We start from the raw sequence: 27,986 nt of genomic DNA on the forward strand, positions 1-27,986 counted from the left end.
CCAGCCTTTGATCTCATTGATTGTTTTTTTTTTTTTTTTACATGAGCATATATTGAATAATAATAATAAATAAATAAAAAATCCCCTCTGTGCATGCCCTCATATGAAACCCCGCAGACGCCCCTGACATTTATAATTATTTATGGTGCATCTGTAGTGTATTTTATGGTCTAAAACCATTACAGAAATTTGATTTATTTTAAGATATTAAAGTGTAGTCTTGTTTAAGACTATGTAATCCTTTGAAGCATGCTGGCACCAGAAGTCACACAGAACAAAATTAAATGTATAATTTAAAATTAAGCAAATGAGTCAACTGCTTTTAATGAATGCTATTGAAAATATAATCTAATTTCTTATACATACAATAAAATCAACCAATATGTAACCAATATGTTAATATTTGCACAACTGTAAAAGTTGTTCATACTTAAACTTCAAATCTGGACCTCGAGAAGTCAATGGCTATTGTCAGCTGTTTGGTTACTAACATTCTTCAAAATATCTGATTTTGATGACAGAATTGTCATTCATTCATTCATTCTTTCATTCAATCAATCATTTGTTTATTTAAAATGTTTCTTTAGGCAAATGTACCTGTATGTGTGCTAGAAATGCATATGAATACTCATGAGAATGTTGCCATTTCAGTAAGGATAATAATTTAGAAGGCAGCTGCCTATGTAGACAGTATCAAGCAAGACCGCTCACTAGGTTTTGGAAAAGGGCAAATATGTTATTCATTAGGGACCCAACGGAAAAAAAGTGGTTGCCCATGATTTTCTCATTATGCTCGTAATAACAGATACATTACTAAACAGGAAATACTGTTTATGTCAAACCATATGATATCACCAATAATCAATTACAACTTGAAGTGGTCACAAACAGGAACACATTGCTAACCAGAAGTGAATTCCATGTAGGGAATTGGGCTGGAGAATGACGGCAGAATTAATAACGCAGAAAGTTCAAATGATAAACAAATGCAAATCTGCATGGCCCAGCCCTTGCTCCCCTCGGAGAACTGTGACCAGCACTGAGGCCTGTATCGCTCTGAAGGGGAAGGAGCCTGCTGTGACCATCATGCATTAATATACCAGCCTTCCTCCCTTGATCCAACCACGATGAAATCTGATTCTTCTCAGCATGATATAAGATACAGAGCACAAGTTCACATCTGCAGAGTGAGAAACTGATATGTCATGTGGTGTCTGGAAGCTGGATCTCACATTCACGTCTGGCACACTGTGTGTGGTACTTGAAAGTACCGTTAGAGGAACGTTTAACTTTTAATAAACTGTTCGTATTGTGTTAAAGTTCCCTGGGTTGCTTATACATGTATACATAAACGGCAACTGTGGAACAAGACTAAGTATGTGTCTAACATTCACTAGCAGTGACATTCAAGCACTATTGCAGTACCATGGTGGTATCAAACAGTAATTTTCTACAGTGCATGTGCTTTATGAATAGAATACCATGGTATTTGCAGGACCCTAAGGTGCCATTGTTATTTTAGAATAATGTTTTAATGTAAACATAAACTATATAGTATGGAAGCATGTTTCTGCCACTAAATAAAATAAAATAAAGAAATTGCAACTTTTATCTCACAATTCTCACTTCCTATATGGCACTAGAGATCAGTTTTTGTTCCAAGAAGTTCAGACCATCCTGAGTGAATATTTTGTGGTTTCTGTAAACATTCATATCATTTTGTCACATGGCATTCACTAGAATATAACAAGAATGTAACAATGAACACTGTATATGATGTATATACCATTGATTGTTAACTTGCAAAGGACCTTTCATGACAAAATGTTAAAGACCTGAGGCCATGGAGCTGCTCAGGGGGGCTGCATTAGCGCCACTGACAGGTGATGGAGGTATATGCCACCCAGGAGGAGGCTGCATCACTAATCATCAAGGTCGTATCCGGGAGGGGCAGAGACATCACTCTGCTGACAGGGACGCTACAGGTCTATATGTGGGTGGATTCTCTGCTCTCATTGAAAATCAATGACAATTTTTCACTTTCTGAGACAGGACAGAAGTGGCATTTCTATATTTTTCTTAAATGCAGTGATTCATAAGAAAACAAATATTTGGTTACTTAGGTGGGTTTCAAATATTTCCGCTTATTTATAAAGCTTTTTGGGGGCTTCAACTTGGCTTGAAAGCAGAGACTGGGGATATCGTTAAAGCCTGAGGCCCTATGATTTCTACCACGTGGAAAATGCAAATGGAATCATGGAAATATAATGTAAACAAATAAATCAGAAGTAGAGCTATACACTTAATAATACTACAATATAGTGTCTGTGAATATTAACCTAAAATAAATCAATTCTCAATCAACATGTAACGCTTGTGTTGTTCTCAGTGTCTGCCATCTCAATACATGATGAACACATACATTTCATCTCCAGAGCTGCTCTGAGAGTCATTTTATGAGCATTTCATCTTTTCATTTGATGAAAGTATTGTCATATACACATAAACTTAAAAGTCTTTATTACAAGCTGCCAAAATAAAAGTTTGGTTTAACTTGAATAATTATGACTGAAATAAATAACAGTAAAATATCCTTCTCAAAGTAATAATAACAATACAGTTTATTTAAACAATCTTCTTCTTCTATTTCTTCTCCTGTATTTCTTTTTTTCTTTTTTATGTATTAAGGAATATCACTCAAAGTCACTGTTTAATTCAAACAGTAAACTATGGTGAACTGTACTATTGTATTGTAAACTTGCTTTCCAGAAAAAAAAATACATTTGATTGCATTTTAAAATACTACTCAAATTATTAATGGTTTGTTCATTCCTTACCATCCATAATTTCTGGGAACAAATATAAAATAACTTTCATAATGCATTATTATTGTTCAAATTGTAAATAATTATTAAATTGTTTTTTAAAATTTATTAGACATACTTTTTAATTATTACAATTTAAATTATTAAGACGGAATCCAATAATATTTAAAAGGTAAACACATAATTTGGGGGCAGGGGATTTAATTAATTTTGGCTCAAAAAAATAAAAAAATAAAATAAAGCAGATTTTATAGGGCTCTACTATACACAAAAGAACATTTATTCACATCGAACCATAAAAGTTTTATTGAACTTTTAAAAATGTGGAAGAATTACAAAGTGTTTTCCCAAAATGCCATTAAAGTTCATCAGATCCTCTCATCTGGTAACTCAACTGTGACCCCCCTAAATGGACTTTCTATTGTTGTCGCATGGCCACAAATGTCAAAACAAATATCATTTTCAATTAGTTTGCTCACAGAGCACCTTAACTGAGCAATCATAGCAGAAAGACGGTCAAATGCTGCCCCTGTGATTCTTCTTTTATGATCCACAAACAGGCTGTCATGCTTTTGGAGACGGGTGGGAGACCGCTGCTCTGGCCTGCCAGCTCGGCCGCCTGTTGAAAATTTATAGTGCATTACAAACCTATTGATCACAGCTCTGGGCAGGCCTGCTGCTTTTACAACAGAAAAGAGCCTGTTGTCTGTAATGCAGTTGCACTGATAGGCCATTATTTAACTCCAACATAATTCAATGGCCTTTACCGCACGCTATCACAACAACTAAAGAATAATATCGAGTCCCTGGGGTTTGGCCTTAAAGGATCAGCTAGCAAAGTGATTGCGGTGTCGTTCCTGCTGCCGTGAACTTTATGTATCTCTCTCTTAGTGACTGATGCTAAAGATTCAGGTTATGCGCTGATTAGAATAGTTAAGTCCGATGTGCCTTCCCAGAGGAAAGTTTTATTGCTCAGAGGTTGCTCTTTCATGGCTGAAAAGACTTGATGGAGTTCTCTGTTATGCATTTAAGCATCTCAGATCTCATATTATTTAAGGATCTCAGATGTTTCTCCTAAAATGCCAAGAAATAAATGGTGAAGAGCTCATAGTATGTATGACTACATTGTAGAATATATGGTTAATAAAGAGATAAGCACCAGAAATGAGCATCATGTCGGTAACCCTCTTATGGGTTGTCCCTTATCTGGTACAAAATAAAACAGGGAATCTGATATCTCAGATATCTCAGTCTTCAAACCTGAAGCACAGGTGTTCCATAATCCAGTTCCTTGGGCATGATCATCACTAATTTAACCAAAGAAAGGATCATACCTTAAAGTTTAAATGGAAAAAGTTCACTCTAAAATATGTTTTAATATATCCTGTGTTCCCTCTCCCAGCAATGCATTTCAAAGTTTAATTGAATCGTCCAGCATGCACGGCTTTACTACTGTAACACTGTCCTGCAGGGGCTAATTGAATTTCCTTCTGTATGCTTAGCTATACATTTTGAGAACTGGATCGATGTTTCCATCCCTCATGGAGCTAGGTCTTGAACAAGGTGATTAATAAAAATTGCTGTAACAAAGCCTTGCTCCAACTTTTGCCATGATGACAGAATTATGTCAGCCTTCTGGGCCACGGCTGTACAACTCTGTATGTAACTGGACTTTAGTGATAGGCTCCAATCCATAAAAGGAAAATTGCATTTGAACCTTTTCTTGTCCTCATTGTGTGTTTGTGTTATGTAACACAAAATTGTATCTGACTGCTGCATTAAGGCAATGGAAAGCAGGCCCAAAGGGCAACTACAGTTATGGAAATAAAACTTATAGCAGAAAGCCCTTTCTTCTTTTCTCTCTAACACGCGACGCCTTTCTCCTTATTGTCACACGTACTTCTCATTTGTTATGCCCCTTTTCTCAATATGTTGTCTTAAAATTATCTGCAGATTAGTGACACTTTGAATAAAGAATAAAAATGCAACAATTTGGAAATGTATTTAAAATAAAATGAATGAATGAATGAATCAATAAATCAATATTTGATTTAGTAGCAGGGTTGAATGGTCAAGCTTGATAAAAACAATACATTTGTAATTATTTATTTCCCATCATGCTGTTGAAAGGGTCCACTTTTTTTCTGCAACCGATCAGAGTCAAGCATTCAGAACATACATATATAATCACAATTTGCAATGTGTTTTATGGTTTTGATTGTTGAATTAAGTTGAGATCTGTGCAGAACATCAAGACCTATGAAGTACAGTAGGACAGACGCAAATTACCATTTTAAGAGGGGATACAGACTTTTGATATGTTTAAAACTCTACTTGCCATGCTTGGTTAGTGTTATGTTATAGTTTATCTAATATATCTAAAAGGTCTCGCAACAAAAACTTGCTTTCTGCCTCCAACGCTTTTAAAAATATCCAAGGAACACCAACTCTACTTGTGAAAAGTTTTCTGCATGTTATTTTGTATTATATTGATAATTCAGCATTAATTAATTTCATCATTCGAAACAGCTTTTGATTTCAGAGGTTCTGATTGGCTACTCGGTGGGACACTCCCAATATCTTAGCAGAGAAAGACCAAAAATCGCAGTCCTTTTATCTGCAGTGTAGCTATCTGAGGCTTCCACAAGTACGGTTTACACATTTTTTAAATATATAATATAATATCAACCATGAAATGACCATGCAATGTAGAGCGTTATCAAATGTCTGTATATTTAATGGTCATTTCTGGTCTGTGTATTTTAAAAATATCAGAGGAACACCAATGTGTTGTATACTTGTGAAATGTACAAGTATTTTTCCCGCTGTTTGGAGGTTTAAAACACCATGACTTCCAAGTATACTGCAGAAAGCACAGCGCCTGAGGTCAGCGAGGGCCCCAAAAGCAGTTGTCCCGAAGTGACATGTAATTGCCTACACTGTCCACGCTGAGTGTTAAGCACAAAGTGAGAGCGGTGTGGGGCGGTTTACAGGTGTGGAGGCTTGCGCTGCCATTGTTCGCCGTTATGTGAAGTGGTGCTCTGAATGTCCGTCATTGTGCTCTAGAGGGAGTCAGCCAAGCGATCAGAGGCTGTTGGGGGGGAAAATCACCCCTGGGACAGAAGCTTCGTCCTGTCAGGAGAGACAGTCATGGTCAGATAATAATGAAGAAATCATGGGGGCTATAGATAGGCGGCTTACTCAGTAGAGTCTTGAAAGTGTTTAGAGATTCTCACAGCACTATGGGAGAAGCCATTGATTCCGCCCTAGGTTTGCTAAGTTTTGCTTATTGAGGTTGGCAGACTCTGTTTGAGGACGGAATCCTAATGCTGCTCTGCCATTGAATTTGGGATCTCTGGAAGTGAGTCTGAGCCATTGTGCCTTGATGTTTGATGGCATACTCAGCAGTTAAAGATTCATGAGAATGCATTATTCTGTTTTCTGCCCGTCTTTCTAGTACTATTGAATCAGCGAGAATGCATACGCTTTTTTGACATGGATGAAACTTTATACATCAGTGTTAATAATCTTGGATCAGCCAGTGATTGAGGATTAGAGTTTAATGAAAAATACTGATTCATACAAGGATATATCCACCCTTTCTTAGCAACAATGATAGTTATATAATTATATCACATATATTTTTTTTCGTATCACATTATTAGGACATACCAATTACTTGTTAAAAAGGAGTAAAAACAATTTTCTGGACACTTAATATCAGATCCAAATGTCTTTCTTGGCTTCTACCCCAGACTTACAACGAGAAATAGACTTCAACTGAAGTCTTACATTTGAAACCAATATAGTTTGAACTCCCAGAGGAAATACAAATTACAAATGAGATCTCTTTAATATTTCAATTATTTTTTTCTAGACAGCAATGAGAATAAATACAAAGCAAACAGAGACTCAAGTGTCTCACTTCCAAGTTTTTTCTACACCCCAATAGTCCCATGTTTCTCCTCTAGAGTTTCAGAATAGATATAAATAATATCTGAAACTGTGTTCAGATTTGTCAAAGACATCAATATTAACTCCAGTATTTCTCATCAAATTAATACTGTTATCCATTTGAATTTTATTCTGTAGCTATGTCAAAATGTCTCTTTTAGCTTCAGTTAGTAACTAGACTTGCAAAGGGAAATTCACGATGGCGTTACAGTTCAAACCAATAGTGTTTGAACTCCCATAGGATATACACGTACAAATGAGATCTCTTTAATATTTCAATTAATTCTTCTAGAGAGAAATGAGATTAACTAGAGAACAAATGGAGATCTCTTTATTCTAAAGTTTCAGAATAGATATCTATAATGTCTCAAACTGTGGTCTGAATTGCCAAGATACCAAGTTCTGCAATCAAAAGTCAAAGATACCAATATGAACTCTCATCAAATTAATACTGTGTTATCCATTTGAATTTTATACTGTAGCTATGTCCAAATGTCTCTTTTAGCTTGAGTTAGTAACTAGACTTGCAAAGAGAAATTCACTTAAACTGCAGTCTTACAGTTCAAACCAATAGTGTTTGAACTCCCATAGGATATACACGTACAAATGAGATCTCTTTAATATTTCAATTAATTCTTCTAGACAGCAATGAGATTAAATAGAGAACAAATGGAGATATTTTGATTCTAAAGTTTCAGAATAGATATCTATAATATCTCAAACTGTGCTCAGAATTGCCAAGATACCAAGTTCTGCAATCAAAAGTCAAAGATACCAATATGAACTCTCATCAAATTAATACTGTGTTATCCATTTGAATTTTATACTGTAGCTATGTCCAAATGTCTCTTTTAGCTTGAGTTAGTAACTAGACTTGCAAAGAGAAATTCACTTAAACTGCAGTCTTACAGTTCAAACCAATAGTGTTTGAACTCCCATAGGATATACACGTACAAATGAGATCTCTTTAATATTCCAATTAATTCTTCTAGACAGCAATGCGATTAAATAGAGAACAATGGAGATCTTTTTATTCTAAAGTTTCAGAATAGATATCAATAATGTCTCAAACTGTGCTCAGATTTGCCAATATGAACTCTCATCAAATGAATACTTTGCTATCCATTTCAATTTTATAACTATGCCTAAATGTTGCTCTTAGCTTGAGTTAATAACTAGACTTGCATAGATAAATTAACTTCAACTGCAGTCTTACATTTCAAAGAGTTAGAACTCCCACAGGAAATAGAAATTACAAATGAGATCTCTTCAATATCTGAGTTGTTTCTTCTAGAGAGCAATGTGATTAAATAGAGAAACACAAATGTCCTACTTCTCAGTTTTTTCATCTTTCAGAAAAAAAACCACCTCATTAATCCCACATTTTTTTTCTTCTAGAGTTTCAAAATTATCTCAAACTGTGCTCCGATTTTGAAATACTCCAGTATTTCCCGTCAAACTCTTCCAGTGCAACCATTTAAATTTTATAGCTCTCTATACTTGTTCTCTGTCCAAACGTCTCTCATTTGCGTCCATTTTTTATTTCCCTTAATGAATTTGATCAAAAGCAGACAAAGTTGATATTTCAATGAAACAGCTGAGACCTCCTTAAAGTCTTTCAAACTGTGAAAGATCAACCACTGTACAATAAAACATTCCTGGCTGTAAAAGCACTTGTATGTAAATCAATCAAACAAGCAAATCGATCAAACTCGGCACTAAGTATATGACAGCACAATCTCCTAGAAAGTCATGGAAGCACAAAAAAATATTGCAAAACAAGCCAGAACGCCATCAAACAGAATAATTAAATGTTATTTATGACATGAGCGTTGGAAAAATAGCACCGAAGCCACAAAGAGCTCTCGCTTATTGTGTTCAGTTATATTACATTCCTTGGCCTGGTTCCTGTCGACAATAATTCTGTCATCTGCTGTATTTAGTGATTAAATCTATGTGTTGCACGTCTGAGCATAATTTGGATGGGTAGTCTAGTCTATGCAGACGAGTTATGACAAGTGACTGATTGTAGCACATATGGTGCCACCGTAAACGCTCTCACCCCCTGCTGGCCATCAGTCACACTGCACCAGTTTTATAAGATACCCCTGACAGTGGAATCGGTTGCCATGTTGACATTTGCTGCCAGCATTGACTGTTTTTGACACAAACTAGAGGCCAATCATAAAGTCAGCAACAGCTGCCGCGGTCTTCAGAACATATCTGCCCCAATTGTCTGCCAAAAAACCCCAGTGGCTTAACACCCACGAGCAGCTGCTCAGTTGGGTTACATGCGAGAATGTGCTTTTGCTGGAATGCGTTATGTCTGATTGTTTTTGCTGGCATTTTTGCATAAATATTAACATCTGAAATTATAGTGCTCTCATAAGGAGCAGCTAAGTTCATGCACTTTTGCTGAACCCACATACTAAAAATAAAAAAATAAATAAAAATGAATGCATAAATGAAATGATTCTTTTAGCAGATTGTGTACATGCTGTATGTGGTTGGTTGACTGCAGTCCTAAAGCAACATTAGTTACTTAGGTAAACGTTAACAATTCAATCTAGCAAGAAGCTAATATTATTAGCCTGTGGCGATCACTGCACTGTGGCTTTTGTGTTTCCAGGCTGAGTTTTATCTGCTGAAATACAAAGGAAACTGCTGCTTTCAGCCCTGATGCAAGGATTACAGAAGAAACCTCTTTACCTTCACACCTCAACAGTATTGACTAAAATTCACACATATATTTGCTCTCAGTTTCAAAGGTTGTGAGAATGTAGCCTCTTGCAACCTTTGAGACAGACTTAAAATGTTGTGTTGACCTTGCGTTGTAATGCACAAGTACAACCGACAATGCTTTTTAAAGAAGAGCATCATCCGTAAGGAGTCAAGTTGTTGTTGTGTTTTGTTACTGCCTGCGTTAGTTTGTATGGATAACCAGTTAAAGATTAGAATCAGACCAGAAGATTAAAACCAGAACTTTTCGCCTAAAAAAGAAGATGATCCCATCATGATCCCATGATGCTTTGTACATTTTAGTTCAGTTCCTGAATTTGAATTGATATAGCAAACAGGAACTAGAACTGAAATTCAAATCTGCATTAAAATGAATTACAATTCTAAGAAATTCATATTCAACATTGCATTTCAGATTAATTCAACTGCATTACAAAAAAAAAAAAAGTCAATGTTGGCTTGACAGGCCTCCAATCCATTTCTTATTTCAGTTCAAGTTCCAGTGGGTAATGGTGCTATTTTTATTTATTTATTTTTTAGTTTGCTCAAATTCGTTATTTGCACAAGCCTAGAAAGTTATATGCATTTAAGATGATGTGTAGGTGAAACATGATGACAGTTTTATTTTGTTATGATCTATCACTATAAATTTATTATAAGATGTGTGCTTGATACAGTATTCATTTGAATGAATGATGCATTTATATAGCGCTTTTATTGTGTATTGTTGTAAACCCAAAGCGCTTTACAATCATGTGGGGGGGTCTCTCCCCAACCACCACCACCAGTGTGCAGCATCCACTTGGATGATGCGACGGCAGCCATAGGACAACAGCACCAGTGCACTCACCACACACCAGCTACAGGTGGAGAGGAGAGAGAGTCATAGAGCCAATTAAGTGGTTGTGGATTATTAGGAGGCCATGATTGACAAAGGCCAGGGGGGCAATTTGGCCAGGACACTGGGGTTACACCCCTACTCTTTACGAGAAGTGACATGGGATTTTTAATGACCACAGAGAGTCAGGACCTCGGTTTAACATCTCATCCAAAAGACAGTGCTTTTTGACAGTAAAGTGTCCCCATCACTATACTAGGGCGTTAAGACCCACACAGATCACAGGGTGAGCACCCCCTGTTGGCCTCACTAACACCTCTTCCAACAGCAACCTAGTTTCCCCAAGAGGTCTCCCATCCAGGTACTGACCAGGCTCAACCCTGCTTAGCTTAATTGGGCAACCAGTCTTGTGCTGTAGGGTGATATGGTGATATAAAATTTGTTTTGATTGTTTTTGGCATAAATGAAAATTCACCTTATTCTATTTTCCAAACAGATGTAGACCCTTCTGTTAACAATTCGTCCATACATTTCTTTTTGGTTTTTTTTGACCTTGTAATTTTTGGAGTGCCAAATCCAATTTTCTTTTTCAATAAGCCATTACACTCAGATCTATGTCAAATAATGGAAGAAAAGATTTGTCGCTACTTTCATTTTTCATTGCTGTGCTTCTATCATCCTTTTTAAAGGGACCCCAAATTTAAAATTTCCTCACCATTTAATTACCCTCATGTCGTTCCAAACTTGTATGAATGTCTTCTTCTGCTGCACACCAAAGAAGATATTTCCACAGTATTTCTTTCTTTCTTTCTTTCTTTCTTTCCCCATACTATGGAAGTCAATGGGGACCAGCAAATTATTTTACGCTCAACACAAGCAAGAGACCCATACAGGTTTGGAACAACTTAAGGGTATATAATGCCAGAATGTAAATTTTAGGTGAACTGTCCCTTTTAGCTCTGACATCAACCATCATGTCTCTTAAAAAAAACAAAAAAAAAACACTGGTGCTAAAGTGAAACCTGTTGTCAATAGTAGGCCTAATTGTTGATTAAAGAATGCATCTGAGGAAAAGATGCAAACAATTAAATAGAAAACAATTCTTGATCCCACACTGCATTTACTTCACGCTGACTTAACATGCAGGAATGAAGCAGTGTAAACACAGTAATGTTTTGATTATCTGTGGTCAGCTAGTGCTGTGTCAGCCTGCAAACTCTTATTTGTGATTCAGAATCGTTGATTGTTTAATCGTGGTGGGATGAATCAGGCACAATTCATAATGCTCTTTCTTTCTCTTCTCCTGCAGAAAAGCCGATGCCACAGGGGCCTCCTGGCGGTATTTTTGGCATCTTGGGAGTTGTGGTGGTGGCCGGTCTGATTGTAGGAGTGGTGGCAACAATATGTATGGTGTACAGGAGAGGACAGAAGCCCCGCACAGAAACAGACAACGATCTGTAAGTACTTCACTCACAGGTGACATTGATTGTGGGCCCTTTTTTCCATGGCCACTTTATGAAATCACTTACAGCAGGGACCAATCTACAGTAACACAGCGGAAGCACTGAACAGAAGTTTCATCTTGTTTATGGGGTTTCAGTGAAATCATAAGGCAAAATGCAAACAAATCTCTTGCTGCAAACAATGCTTGCATATTTAATATGTCACTCTAAAATTGTGAAATTGTTAAAAAAAAATTATAAAAAAATCTATATCCACTGACATACAGCTGCAATCCTGGTTGACAAAAATGGTAAAAGTGATAATAAAAAAAAAAAGTAAAAATGTATTTTAAATTATTTGTGGATAACTATAATAATGAGTATTTATTAATTATTAGTTAGTAGTATTAATGCTACCTGCTTTTGAAGGTTGGAGAAAGAGGTGATTGAAACATTAAGAAGAGGCTGTTTCTGAAAGTATTACTCTGCATCATCCCATCATTTTGCTGGGCTTCTAGTTACCTTAATGAAAAAACAACCTTCAATACTTTGGGGCCATCCCACTTAAAATATCCAGAAAAGAAGCATTTATGAATGCATCTTTCATTTTGCTGTCAGTGGGTGCACTTGAATGCTTAAGAGCATGTTACCTATTTGTTAAAGAGGTTTCTTGATTGCTATGTATACCTGATTTGTCCATTTCTCAGTTTGAGAGACATGTGTTTCGATCAGGACTGATTGCAGGAGGCACATCAGATTAGCACCAGAGCCTGTCAAATCCCAAAGCATGGCAAATAAACAGAACACTTGACAGTCAACGGTTTGAAGCGCACACTTCACAAAACTCAGGGCTACATGGGAACTCAGAAAAGACCGAAACTTTGGCCCTGATGATCTACGGTGATTGGGGGCATCTATGCTTGAGAAGGCTATTTGTTAGAAATGAATAATGATGAGCTATACCATTCTGGACCACGTTTTCTAGAAGCATTATAAGCCTATAAGTAGATTAAAGAAACAATTGTACAACATATCTTAGACTGTTTCCCAAATTGCAATTGCAACTGTAATTGCAAAAAGATACTGTTGTTTAAACTGCAAAATTAAATAAGATAATAAGACTTGTTTTCTTGTTGTATGAATAAATGTAACCAAGTGAGGTTTACACTTAAATCAAGGGGGGAATCATTTGGGAAATATGGCAAGAAAAAAAATCATATTTCTTTTCATAAGAAATATGAAAAGAAAAACAACAATTTTATGCAGTTGTGTCAGTTTATCTTAAAAGTACCAATCAAGATAAAATTACATTGTTTGTGGTAAATAATTTTATCAGATGTATCACTCTGTCTTTAATAGGTAAATTTGCAATATTTCACATTCTTACAGTATGTACGATATCAATGTTGTGACAGCAGATATTGAGTGATAGTTGATCAGCAATATGTGTATCATGTAACACTGACTTCTGACCTGATGTGGTCCTAGGTAACTCAGTCCTGACAATGTTGCTCTAATTTGTGAAGCCGAGACTGCTGAAACATATTGCACAGGCTTGCAACAATGTTTCCAGCTAAGTTCCCTCTGAGATCCTTCCCAGAATGCTCAGTGAACAGGCCAAAATTCAATGTGGCCACTGCCCTCATATAAATTATAAACGCTGGGAGATGAATGTGAGGACATATGGCTTTCTTTCTCTGCCATACGGAGATGTGGACTCACACACCCTGACTGCTTCCAGAACGGGTCCTATTAGCAACTTCTTTAGTCATGCTTCAGTTCAAAAACACTGAAACATAGGTATTAATATCACTTTCAACCCACACTGAGTCACTTGGATCAGTAAATCAGCATATTGCCGTTTATCCCCATTTAACTGATATTTAAAGTTAGTGTAATCTGTCCTTCTGAGAGGGTAATTAATTCCTCACGGGAGAGTGTTGGCTTCTGTCCTTCATGGGAAAATCGTCCTGGCAAACCAGTGTGAGGGTGCATGAAATCTGGCACAGTATCCACCTGAGTTCTTAATTACCTCAGAGATGAAATTATGATGCTCATTTGAGAGACTCTCACAAAATCCATGCCATTTCGTTTTATGTTTTGAAAGCTTGATATTTGAGTTTGCAAGCAGGTCTAAGCATCAGTTGGAACAGTGGTCTGTATTATTATTATTATTATTATTATTATTAAACAATATTTTAACAAACCTGCTACACTGCTTATGAATATTTGAAAACCTTTTTTTCCCCTGCCAAATCAAACAACGTATAAAATCATGTGGTTTTAAGCAAAATCTAAGATAACGACCTTGTAAGGTAAGTACAAGCGTAATATGGTGCAGCTTCACAAAAATGTGATACTATTTATGATTTAATAATTCATGATTTTCATAAAATCCATATAATAGCAATTATTATATATTATTCAATTTATAGCAATAGCAAATGCACTAAACATGGTATAGAAACTTTTTTTTACTTAGAAATTGCTAGTAACTGTTACAGTTACGTGTGAAGAAACAGTAAGTAACACATTTAATTAATTATTAATTAGTAAGAAATTTTGACGTAAAAGGACTGAAATTGTGTTTTCTTGTAGCCCAAGAAAACCCCAAAAAGCAATTTTTTCTTTCTTGTTTTCTCGTGATCACAACTTACTTTTCTTGTGATCTCGACAAAACTAAAGCTGTTTCGGAACTTGAGAAATAAACTGTTAGGTATGCAACTTTATTGCCGAGCCAACGTGAATCAAACACCAGTCTGCACTTACAAGGTGGAATATTTCTCGCAATTTGTAATGAAAAAACAGCTTTTTTATGTCGAGAAAATTACTTTTTTTTATTCGAAATCACAAGAAAATTTGATCATAAAGAAAAAAAATGAATATACAAAAAATAATGCATGGTCTATAGTATGGCTTCAATACTTGTAAAACATACGTCAATAATCATTGTTTTATTTACAGCTTCGCAAATTTTTTTTCTAAACAGTGTGTACTGTAGGCTGTTTGTTTACTTTCTCTTTCCGTCCCTCTGTGATTTGCTCAGGATGCCTTATTTTTCCCTCCTATATGTAATTTATTTTGTTTGTCATGACTGTCATTATTTATGAAGGAATAAGGGGGTTTTCAAATCATCATAATTTAACGTAGTGCTGTTGTTTTCCCACAAGAATTCTAAATTTACCACCCAGCAATAAATGGAGCACTTGTGTTTGTCGGTAAATGTAAATCACCCCGTGCAGCTGCAATAAGTGTCAAAGCGTTTGGCTGTAGCTCTAACACGCATCCAGTCGCACCTTTTATCTGTGTCAAGAGTCAATACGCTTCAGTCGACCCTGTGAAACGGCACCTAAGATGGAGTAGCCTGCTAAAGACCTGGCATCTGCCCACATTCTCTCTTGCAATCAATCCACAGGCCTAAAGAGACAAATAAAGCAAGCTGAATTCCTCTCACAGGAATGAATTAGGAACAAATGAGGCTCTTCTCTCTCGGTTGCTGTCTTTCTCTGCTGCTTTGCTTCAGTAACCACTCTTTCTCTCTCTCTCTGGATCCCAGCATCGCAGTGGCTGATAGCTGCGTGACAAAGCCAGAGGCCCCTGGCACTGAGGCCCCAGAGAAACCCGAATCCCCCACCAGGAAAGTAAAGGCCACGGCCTCCTAGTCTAACCCCTTTCTGAATTTCCCACTCATAGAGTCTCTGTGTGGCATGATGGCCTCCAGTTCTGTCTGTTTTGAGCATTTGAGCGTTAATAGGACAATATTGATGATTAGGAGATCGGGAAGTGTTGTAACAGCAACACTAGTGTACCCAATTAGAAATAAGCTACAGGGGTGAAATTATTATTATTATTATTAGTAGTAGTAGTAGTAGTAGTAGTAGTAAATTCAACCGCAAATTTGTGAGAAATAAAGTTGTGAATGAATGAATGAATCAATGAATGAATGAATCAATCAATCAGAATTTCTGTCATGTTTCCAGTACGAATAACCAAATCTGAATGTCCCACTCATAGAGTCTCTGTGTGGCATGATGGCCTCCAGTTCTGTCTGTTTTGAGCGTTAATAGGACAATATTGATGATTAGGAGATCGGGAAGTGTTGTAACAGCAACACTAGTGTACCCGATTAGAAATAAGCTACAGGGGTGAAATTATTATTATTATTATTATTATTAGTAGTAGTAGTAGTAGTGGTAGTAGTATATTCAACCGCAAATTTGTGAGAAATAAAGTTGTGAATGAATGAATGAATCAATGAATGAATGAATCAATCAATCAGAATTTCTGTCATGTTTCCAGTACGAATAACCAAACATTCTTAAATCAAGATACATTAACCTAAGAACAAAATGACTTAAGAAATTAAGAGAAATTGAGCATAACATTTTGTATTGAAATATTTATGCTTAATAGAAGCAAAAAAAAACATGCCAATATTGTAAGAAAATAATCACGTTTTCCCTTTTAGTTTTCAAACCCCACATTATTAATTAATTATTTCTCTGTTTTAATATCTTAAAGTCCCCCTGTAGTGAAAATCAAGTTTTTTATGTTGTTTATTTGCCTATGTGGTGTTTTTAATATGCTTTTAGACAAACCATGTGCCAATCTATTAATCAGCACCATTGCTGAGTATTTTCTCCTTAAAACTGTAGTTTCCAAATGGCAGTCCAAGAAATGCAGTTTGAAACAGACCTTGGTTTGCTACATCACAATCCAATAACCAATCACGTCAAGGGATCGATTCCTATCACTAGCATGCAAAATATACCAATACCAGCACAAAACCAAAAATAAATCCGAGCAAAAAACCCATGAAGCTGTGGTTTAATGTGAATTTAGAACCGATAACTTGCATCATAACCCGTGGCAACAGTGTAAAAGTAGCCCGGAGCACTTCACATGTGTACGCTCGCTGGCGCGAATTAACAATCACAAACAGCTGCATTCGAGTCTTCAAGACATTTTAGAACACAACATCGTCAAGTAAGTAACTTTAACGAATGTTACAGAATTCACTGTAGTTGTCCGCTAGTAAAAACATAGTTTTATCAGTCATTATCCGTGTATGCCATTGTTTTGCGGTTACTACAGTTCAGTGGATGAGGAGGCGCTGGCTGGTGTGACGGTGTGAGTGGAGGCGGGACTAATTTCCATATTCATAGATCCTCGTATAGTAAATGAGGCAAGGGTGTAGAGTTACATTCAAGCTATTTTAAGGCATGAGAAAATTATTTTCACAAGAAAAAACATTTAAATATGTCATTTTGATGTTCAAAGATAAGTTTTAAGGGATACAATATTTGACTACAGGGGGACTTTAAGTCATTTTGCTTCTCAAGTATATATTATGAATTAAGAATGTTTAGACATGTGTACTGGAAAACAAGACAAAATACTAAAACAATTTTTTTTTCTTTATTATTTTCGCAGTGCATAATCGGGAACCCAAAAGTCACAATCATTCATTCACTCACTTTTTTGGTGGGATTTTGACGGATTTTGGCTATATTTATTCAAAGGAGGCTTATGCATGTATCTTTACAGAAGCAGCAAAGAGAGCCGCTTCAGAAACGTGCGTGGCGCGGCTGGAATAAACCATAGACTGTATAAAAACATTAACACAAGCACTGAGTGACCGCAATCAGCTTCAGTGACTGTATCAGAGCCACACTGCACCTTCAGACTTGTGCAATGTAAATTGTCTAAGTATTAATAGTAGGGAAAGCCCCTTATACTGGAGCGCGGCCATTTATGAAGTGTTTCTTGGAGGTTACAGTACATTGAAGAATGATCATCTTACTTTTTACATACACCATGTGACCTGTAAATGCGAAAAAGCCGTTTCCATTGCAGTTTTACGAATTAATCCTTTTGCGCATTGCCTGAAAAACCACCTCATGCGAGCGTAAAAACTTTTTTGCGATATATGGCCGTTTTTGCGAAATTGACGCGTGTTACTTTGGGCTTCCATTGATTTGTAATCATGGCACTACTGGAGAAAAATGACAGCATCATCCAAATCTACAAGTCCCCCTGTTTAATTTGATGTGGAGTGACATAATGATTATTTGAAATAAATTTAATTACCACCATAATCCAATGTTCATGTTAAAGGATAAATTGTAGATTTATAAACTAGTTTAGTTTGTATCAGATAAATCAAGGAATTATATCAAAGTTTGAGACATCAGGTGCATACAAGCACAGACAAGTAGAACACTCCCTTGTGTTCTCAGGAAAGCTCTCAGGGGGGAGGAAAAAAAAGGTTTGTATGAAAGTTTTAATAGTTTTGACCAGAACGCAAATGCAATACAGTTTTTGGATGACTTTGCAGTAGCCAGAGATAAAGAAAGGCCTAAATGATGTGTGCAAGCTACAAAGTTGAGCTTTTTGAAGTGTGCACTTTCATCATGCACTCTTTTGATGAAAAAGTTATTTGTGTTACAATCATTCCTCAAGAGGATTCTCATCTAGTTTTACTTCTAAAACTAAAACTACTTTACACTGACTCACACTGAAAACTCTGCTCAATATGCTAAAACTCCCTAACCTCCGTTGGTCTCTTTTCTCTCCCTGTGTTGCCTGCAAGCATGTTTCTGTCTGCATGACCAGAATAGGAGTCTCTGGTGAACAGTGGTCCTCATCTAGTACTGCGTGTTGCTGGTGTTTCAGTGATAGTAGAGCTGTCGTATCTGTGCTTGTCTATGTTTGTAATTCTACTAGGAACAGTTTTGACTACATGGGATATTAAAAAATGAAACTTTCTCAAATTATTATTCAAACTGCTGAAGTAGATTTTGGCATTTTGGTGTGATGGTGGGTAAAATGTAGTATTGGAGACAATACAGAGAAAGTAAAATCTGTACACACTAAATAGATTAATAATATAATATAATATAATATAATAATATTCCTCATGTTTCATGATTATTATTATAAACATTTTTTTGAGAGGATCGTGTCATTCTTTGTGATGTTTATGCAGTGTTTAATGTCACAATGGAGTAGGACCGGACAATAATTCAATATCAATATGTATCGCGATATAATTTTTTTCAATAACGGTGGTATGATTTTTAAACACATTTCCGATATTTCGATACACATGACCAGTGTTACCCATACATTGATTTATTTGTGGCACTTGACTTCATTGAATAAACATGAATAAACACATTTCAAAATCAAAACACGTCGCGGGTGTTTTATATGAATGTATTTCTGAAGGGAAAGGACTGTCTTCAGAAAAGTTTCGATGGCATTTTCAATTTATCTGATAAAGAAGCGTTCATGAGAGGAGCTGATTTGATTACGCTGTTTCTACCGCTCTCAAAGCGCCTCCTGCTGGCAGACAATCAGTTTGCATTTTCCATAAGCCCATCTCCAGCAACATGTATTTGTTGTTGCTCTTTTTTTTTTTCTGCAGCAACTCAGAGCACTTTTTATACTGGCTAAAGCACATTTGTTACAATCTATAAGAATAATCAGCCTACACTACCAGTCAAAAGTTTTTGAACAGTACCATTTATTTTTTATTTGTTTTAAGAATTCTCTTCTGCTCACCAAGCCTGCATTTATTTGATCCAAAGTACAGCAAAAACAGTAAAATTTTGAAATAGTTAACTATTTAAAATAACTGCTTTCTATTTGAATATATTTTAAAATATAATTTATTCCTGTGATCAAAGCTGAATTTTCAGCATCATTACTCCAGTCTTCAGTGTCACGTGATCCAGAAATCATTATAATATGCCGATTTGCTGATTATCAATATTTAAAACAGTTGAGTACATTTTTGTTTCAGGGTTATTTGATGAATATAAATATCTAAAGATCAGCATTTATCTGAAATAAAAAAGCTTGTGTAACATTATACACTATACCATTCAAAAGCGTGGAGTTAGTATGATTTCTTTCTTTCTTTTTTTTGGAAATAAATTATAGAAATGAATAGTTTTATTTAGCAAGGATGCTTTAAATTGATCAAAAGTGATGATAAAGACATGTATAATGTTACAAACGTTTCTATTTCAGATAAATGCTGTTCTTCTGAACTTTCTATTCATCAAAGAAACCTGAAAAAAATCTACTCAGCTGTTTTCAACATATTAATAAATGATTTTTGAGCAGCAAATCAGAACATTAGAATGATTTCTGAAGGATCATGGGACTGGATTAATGATGCTAAAAATATAGCTTTGAAATCACAGGAATAAATTACATTTTTAAATATTTCCAAATAGAAAACTGTGATTTTAAATAGTACAAATATTTCAAAATGTTACTGTTTTTGCTGTATGTTGGATCAAATAAATGCAGGCTTGGTGAGCAGACGATAATTCTTTAAAAACATAAAAAATCTTACTGTTCAAAAACTTTTGACTGGTAGTGTACGTTAGCCTATAGTTTGAAGTTAAAGATATTAATATTATTTAGGTGAGTCTGAGACGATTATTTGACAGTGATTTCACATTTGTTGTTTGTATGAAGGTTAAATACAAATAAAAGTTGTTTTTGTTTTTTCTCTAAAATGTTTTATGGTTTTATATGAGGTGTCATAGACTTGGCAAATTCATTTTTCATAAGTTTGTATGCACAGACATCTGTTGTGGGCGTTCTTGGCAGTTTTTACTAGGCTTTTTTTAATAGTGTGCATATCGATATCGGAATGATATCGTATTGACAGAAATTAAGAAATATATCGCAATATAAATCGTCCAGCCCTACAATGGAGTAGTTTTGAAATCAAGGAGTCACGACAAAGAGTCTGGTAACAGGGACATCCATAAGAGTATGTGAACTCAGAGCCTCTTGATGGCTTTAATATGATGTGTGTCAGAAATAGTCAATTCCAATAATTCTCAGTTCTCACGGAGGCCTAAATGACACATAACGGTTGGTCGCTGATCATGAAGAACGCTGCTGGCAGTTCAAGGAGTCAATCACTGTGATTCAATTCTCAATGGATGGGCAGTCTGTGAAAACAGATAAAGGCACAATGCAATAAAGCATAATTTCTACCCCTAGGGATGAGTTTGTGATAATAATTCATTTTATGTTGACACAGAGGTATGCAATCGATGCAATCTATTTCCTTGATTCTAAATGTGTTCCTGTGTACGATAATAATGTGGCACTATTTGATTTTTGAGAGCAGTTTGGCCCATAAGTGGGCTGGTATTGACTTCTGACAACCAGAGCTGAAGTGATATTAAAGGCTGTGCTGCAACAATTTAACTTCCGTGCACTAGCAGAAGGCATGTTACAGTGACAGGGCAATGACAGGGATGATTATAAGCCAAAGACAACCATATGGATCGGCTACGGGTTTACTTGAAGAGACTTCACGACGATAATTCTTTAAAAACATAAAAAATCTTACTGTTCAAAAACTTTTGACTGGTAGTGTACGTTAGCCTATAGTTTGAAGTTAAAGATATTAATATTATTTAGGTGAGTCTGAGACGATTATTTGACAGTGATTTCACATTTGTTGTTTGTATGAAGGTTAAATACAAATAAAAGTTGTTTTTGTTTTTTCTCTAAAATGTTATATGGTTTTATATGAGGTGTCATAGACTTGGCAAATTCATTTTTCATAAGTTTGTATGCACAGACATCTGTTGTGGGCGTTCTTGGCAGTTTTTACTAGGCTTTTTTTAATAGTGTGCATATCGATATCGGAATGATATCGTATTGACAGAAATTAAGAAATATATCGCAATATAAATCGTCCAGCCCTACAATGGAGTAGTTTTGAAATCAAGGAGTCACGACAAAGAGTCTGGTAACAGGGACATCCATAAGAGTATGTGAACTCAGAGCCTCTTGATGGCTTTAATATGATGTGTGTCAGAAATAGTCAATTCCAATAATTCTCAGTTCTCACGGAGGCCTAAATGACACATAACGGTTGGTCGCTGATCATGAAGAACGCTGCTGGCAGTTCAAGGAGTCAATCACTGTGATTCAATTCTCAATGGATGGGCAGTCTGTGAAAACAGATAAAGGCACAATGCAATAAAGCATAATTTCTACCCCTAGGGATGAGTTTGTGATAATAATTCATTTTATGTTGACACAGAGGTATGCAATCGATGCAATCTATTTCCTTGATTCTAAATGTGTTCCTGTGTACGATAATAATGTGGCACTATTTGATTTTTGAGAGCAGTTTGGCCCATAAGTGGGCTGGTATTGACTTCTGACAACCAGAGCTGAAGTGATATTAAAGGCTGTGCTGCAACAATTTAACTTCCGTGCACTAGCAGAAGGCATGTTACAGTGACAGGGCAATGACAGGGATGATTATAAGCCAAAGACAACCATATGGATCGGCTACGGGTTTACTTGAAGAGACTTCACAGCACCTGAAATTTGCTGCATCTCAGCAACTAAGTGATTTAGCTTAAATACATTTAAATATATGTTCAGGCATATTGTCTATCTATCTATCTATCTATCTATCTATCTATCTATCTATCTATCTATCTATCTATCTATCTATCTATCTATACACATAATAAGACACCTAAATGTAATTTCCTCACTCTTTTAACAGTAATTCTGAATCAGAGAGGATCCTATCTGAGACAAAGTCCAGCAAATCATTGGCTCCTCCATATCAGATTGCGTTTCCCTTGTTGCACAATTAGAAGTGTCATTAGCATATAAATTACCAAATAAGATTGTGATCAACAGAGATCAATGAAGGTGCTGGAGACTGGCCTCACTTCACATCCTGCCCATTGAGATCTGGACCCGAAATCATAAATAAACGCAAGATAAACTTGGATTCCGTGACAGGCCAGGTCACAGCTCTGATGGTTAAAAAAAAAAGACATCATATTTAAACCTTCTCTTCTTCTCTACGGATTTAGGCGGCATCTCTCGACTGATAGCCTCACTTCCTTTGTCAAAGGATTCCAGAAAGTAATTTTCCTTTTTTTTTCTGTCTCTTCCCCTTCTTCCTAAGTCTTTCTCATAGATTACTCTTTTCAGAGCAGGGATTAGCTATGTTTTTCTCTCTATCCCTGTCAAATCTCCCCTCTTAAGCTGCCCTGAGCCTTTCGTGGCCGACAGACCAAGGAGAAGGGCAGGTCGTGAAGGTGGCCAGACATCCTCATGAAAACCTGCACTCTTATGTTTCCTGCCAACAATGGCTACATCACCTTTTATGCAGGTTCAAGTATTTGGATGTACCAGTCAACCTGTAGGCCTGTTCATGTCAGAATCATTTGAATCCTACCTAATTGATTCACATCTGCATTCACACAGTCTAAGAATTTATAGTTGTTAACCTCCAAGAACTTGCCTAACATCATAATACACACCAAAAATATGTTTAGAAAGAGAGAGAGAGATGCTTAAAAAACATAACTATGGGGAATGTCTGTCCCCTAATATTGGCTCAACTCAAAAAACATGTGAAATATGGAGAAACTGTGGATATCATAAAAATTGGGTCCATTTTGAAATTTGAATTAAAATGACAAGTGGGGTCAAGATCTAGCTGACTAAATTCATATCGAACTGGTATATCCAAAACAAACAGACAAACAAAAAAATGGGTCATGACATTTGTAATGATTCTGCAGGTTACATCAGTAGGTGGTGGCAAGTGGCTCATATTTAAATAATTTGCAGAACAGATTCGTTCACAAAAAAAAAATACAGATTTGTTCTGTAAGAAAACAAGTGACTGGATTTATTAGTAACTAATTGAATCATTACTTCAAATGATTTGTTCAAAACAGATTCAATCATAAAGGAAACAAATTACTTTTTAATTGAGTTGTTAATTAACCTACTTAACCTTTTCATTCAAAAAGAACGTTTCTCAAAAACACACATTGGTTCTGCTTTGTTTGGGGGAAAAAAAATTATAATAAATCATTGGCAGAGTAACTGATCGTATTGGGTCTAAAATAGCTTAAATACATTTAAATATATGTTCAGGCATATTGTCTATCTATCTATCTATCTATCTATCTATCTATCTATCTATCTATACACATAATAAGACACCTAAATGTAATTTCCTCACTCTTTTAACAGTAATTCTGAATCAGAGAGGATCCTATCTGAGACAAAGTCCAGCAAATCATTGGCTCCTCCATATCAGATTGCGTTTCCCTTGTTGCACAATTAGAAGTGTCATTAGCATATAAATTACCAAATAAGATTGTGATCAACAGAGATCAATGAAGGTGCTGGAGACTGGCCTCACTTCACATCCTGCCCATTGAGATCTGGACCCGAAATCATAAATAAACGCAAGATAAACTTGGATTCCGTGACAGGCCAGGTCACAGCTCTGATGGTTAAAAAAAAAAGACATCATATTTAAACCTTCTCTTCTTCTCTACGGATTTAGGCGGCATCTCTCGACTGATAGCCTCACTTCCTTTGTCAAAGGATTCCAGAAAGTAATTTTCCTTTTTTTTTCTGTCTCTTCCCCTTCTTCCTAAGTCTTTCTCATAGATTACTCTTTTCAGAGCAGGGATTAGCTATGTTTTTCTCTCTATCCCTGTCAAATCTCCCCTCTTAAGCTGCCCTGAGCCTTTCGTGGCCGACAGACCAAGGAGAAGGGCAGGTCGTGAAGGTGGCCAGACATCCTCATGAAAACCTGCACTCTTATGTTTCCTGCCAACAATGGCTACATCACCTTTTATGCAGGTTCAAGTATTTGGATGTACCAGTCAACCTGTAGGCCTGTTCATGTCAGAATCATTTGAATCCTACCTAATTGATTCACATCTGCATTCACACAGTCTAAGAATTTATAGTTGTTAACCTCCAAGAACTTGCCTAACATCATAATACACACCAAAAATATGTTTAGAAAGAGAGAGAGAGATGCTTAAAAAACATAACTATGGGGAATGTCTGTCCCCTAATATTGGCTCAACTCAAAAAACATGTGAAATATGGAGAAACTGTGGATATCATAAAAATTGGGTCCATTTTGAAATTTGAATTAAAATGACAAGTGGGGTCAAGATCTAGCTGACTAAATTCATATCGAACTGGTATATCCAAAACAAACAGACAAACAAAAAAATGGGTCATGACATTTGTAATGATTCTGCAGGTTACATCAGTAGGTGGTGGCAAGTGGCTCATATTTAAATAATTTGCAGAACAGATTCGTTCACAAAAAAAAAATACAGATTTGTTCTGTAAGAAAACAAGTGACTGGATTTATTAGTAACTAATTGAATCATTACTTCAAATGATTTGTTCAAAACAGATTCAATCATAAAGGAAACAAATTACTTTTTAATTGAGTTGTTAATTAACCTACTTAACCTTTTCATTCAAAAAGAACGTTTCTCAAAAACACACATTGGTTCTGCTTTGTTTGGGGGAAAAAAAATTATAATAAATCATTGGCAGAGTAACTGATCGTATTGGGTCTAAAATTGGAGTTACTTAACCTTAACTTCTTGTTTATTGGCAGTTGAAATGCAACAGACCTGATTTCACTGGGAGGAAACGTGAGTTATTTTCCACTTGCTGTGTCTTTTTTTCCTGGTGGATTTTAGTAGCCAAATCAATTGTTCAGCGCTGTGATTCATACCTGGTACACATTTGAATTAAAGCACTATTCTGTGTCTCTGCCTGATACCCAATAAGGAAAAAAAGGTAAATCACTGTGGTACCTCATAAGTCTAATTGGATCAATAATTACATCAATTTTCTCTATAGAGTAAGCGCATTTAATTCAAAATGGGATCAAAGAGGGAGTGATCTTTTTCTATGAAAAGAGAAGCTGGAAAGGAGGAAGTTTCTGAATTATTTAGCTGCCTTTCATTATTTTGTACCTTTGAAGAAAGATAATGGTGCATCTGGAAGTGACGCTGTCTGTCAAGGCTTATCTCTCTGCAAGTCTGTTTCTCTCTCTCACCCACAAAAACATACTTTCTAGCTGTTCCAAAACCTAGTGAGCTACCTACCTAGACAGCATTTTAAATGAACTGTTGACTACAAAATAAAATCAGTCATATCCGTATGACTTTTCTTCTTCTTCTGTGGAACACAAAAGGAGAATTTTTGAGGAGTATTCTGGTTATTCCTGTCAAAATAATGAAAGTGAATAAGAACTGAGGCTGTGAAAGTTCCAAAATGACTATAAAGTACCATAAAAGTGGTCCAGATGACTCACAGGGGTATATCTCAAGGCTTCCAAAGACTTTGTGAAACAGACTGACATTATTTATCATTATTCATCATTATTTAAGTAACATCTTGTCATTCAATTTGGTCACCGCACCCATTAAAATGAATAGAACATAATCTAAATTTTTGTGTCTTTTTATAATAAATTAATATTTCAGTAAAGCTGACCTGATTAAACTTGAACAAATGCTTGACAACTTGAACAGAAAAAAAATAAATAAATAAAAAAAAAATAATTATATATATATATATATATATATATATATATATGTGTGTGTGTAAAACTGACTGTAATATGTTTAACTGAGTCATAAAAGCATATTGATGAATAGCAGCATTTTACGTTTTTACTAATTTTTCTTAGTAATTCCATGAGTCAGTGTACATGAACCCTGCAAACGAACCGATTTGCTAAAATGATTCTGACTCTGAAAACTACTAGAGAGAGTTTAAGGAGGATTACTTTACTCATTGCCTCAGCTCGCTCAGCTATAAAAGTACCTGCTTTATAAAATATGAAATTAAAACAGTTATGTTTTGTCACACTACACCAACTTTATGGAAAAGTAGCTTGAGACTGGAAAGGCTCCACTATTATGTAAACAGCTGAACTACTGAAAAATAAGTTAGTTGTGTCACTACTTCCTTCCCAGCACTGCCCAACATGAAGGCTTAAAATGTAGGAATGTTCTTACCACAGAGTGCTGATGAAAAATTGTTAAATCTAAATATATATTTTACCCAGTAGTTGTGTGCTATGTATTTAATACTTACTAGAGCATCATGTTTGGGAATAGATAATTATTTTAGAATTTGTTACATTTACATTTACATTACATTTACATGTAGCAGAGGCTTTTACGCAAAGTGACATACATTTGAGGAATACAATTTGTTAAGTTCTGTAATTAGAGAGCAACTGTTCAGAGCATCCCTGTTGTTTTACATAGTGTTCAAATTGCATTTTAGCATTGGTGAATGTTTATTTATGTCCTGTAAAATCCAGATACTGACAGCATCTGGATAGAGGTACATGTCAGTCTTAGGACTGCAGGCAGCTGCTGATTGGACGCTGCATCGCTGCAGTACATCTGTCTCCAGCTGTGGCCAGTTAGGAACAGCTTCTGAGGAAACGGGTCAAGAAGACCCAGTCTGCTCTAACTGCACTGTGTGTCTGTCTTAAATTTAAATAGAAGCAGGCTGGACACACATGAGGTCCTTTTTGCTGTGAAGTAGTGATGTTATAACATTAGTTGAATCTGTATTTTTTTTTTCTTTTTTTTTCACTAGGCATAGAAAACAATAGACCAAACAATAATAGAAGATTGCTTTCTTGCAACTAATTACACGCAATTATACTCAACTCTAAAACTTTGCATATAATTTTTTATGAATAATACGGATAAAATATAATTTTAACAGCTGTAACGAATCAGCTCATGGGAAATATGAATAATTAATCATAACTAGTTATAATTAATTATGAATATTTTAGATCAGCTGTAGATATTTAGCTGACCTCTCACCTAATGTATCAATTAATAAGACTAAGTTTGGATACTTGCAAGTCTCATCTGTCTGAAAGAAAGGCTTGATGCAATCCGAAGGCTCACGTGGGTCTTTGCTGAAGTTGGTTGATGAAAAGAACCAATTTTGAGTCAGAGAATCTTGATGCAATGGAAATTCAAGGCCGAAGACCTGGCACAAAAACTTAGGATGTCCTGGAGCATTGGAGCTCACATCTTATCAAAACCTAACAGAACCACCGACTCTGGGCGGGTCCCTGGTGAGAGGCCTTTAAAGTCGGAGAAGATTTCCGCCTCTCAAGCTGGGCTTGTCCAATGAGAAAGGTCGGAATCCAAAGTGGGAGTTTTGAGATACTGGGGAGTTTTTATGGCTCTTTGTGTGGAAGCATGGTAATTTGCATATGGAACTTGAATCGAAATTACTAAAGATTCTCAGGACACTAATATATATTGCCTATGTACCAACATATAATATACA

The 27,986-nt window shown here is 35.8% G+C and overlaps 1 protein-coding gene across 7 annotated transcripts in view; it reads left to right on the forward strand.

Moving 5' to 3' along the window:
* Window positions 1–27,986, forward strand: part of LOC107563312 (nectin-1-like) — a 234,106-nt gene that overhangs the window by 157,430 nt on the left and 48,690 nt on the right. For 6 of the 7 annotated variants that reach the window (XM_016248155.1, XM_016248150.1, XM_016248154.1 and 3 more), the window contains exons 6-7: window positions 11,666–11,813; window positions 15,355–15,435. In XM_016248155.1, the coding sequence (XP_016103641.1) occupies window positions 11,666–11,813; window positions 15,355–15,435 (229 nt within the window). The remainder of the gene's footprint in view (window positions 1–11,665; window positions 11,814–15,354; window positions 15,436–27,986) is intronic. The other variant, XM_016248153.1, reaches the window with a different exon arrangement.

The sequence above is a fragment of the Sinocyclocheilus grahami genome, unplaced genomic scaffold (genome assembly GCF_001515645.1).
Source record: "Sinocyclocheilus grahami isolate Dianchi unplaced genomic scaffold, SAMN03320097.WGS_v1.1 scaffold867.1, whole genome shotgun sequence".
In the NCBI taxonomy this organism is placed as follows: Eukaryota; Metazoa; Chordata; class Actinopteri; order Cypriniformes; family Cyprinidae; genus Sinocyclocheilus; species Sinocyclocheilus grahami.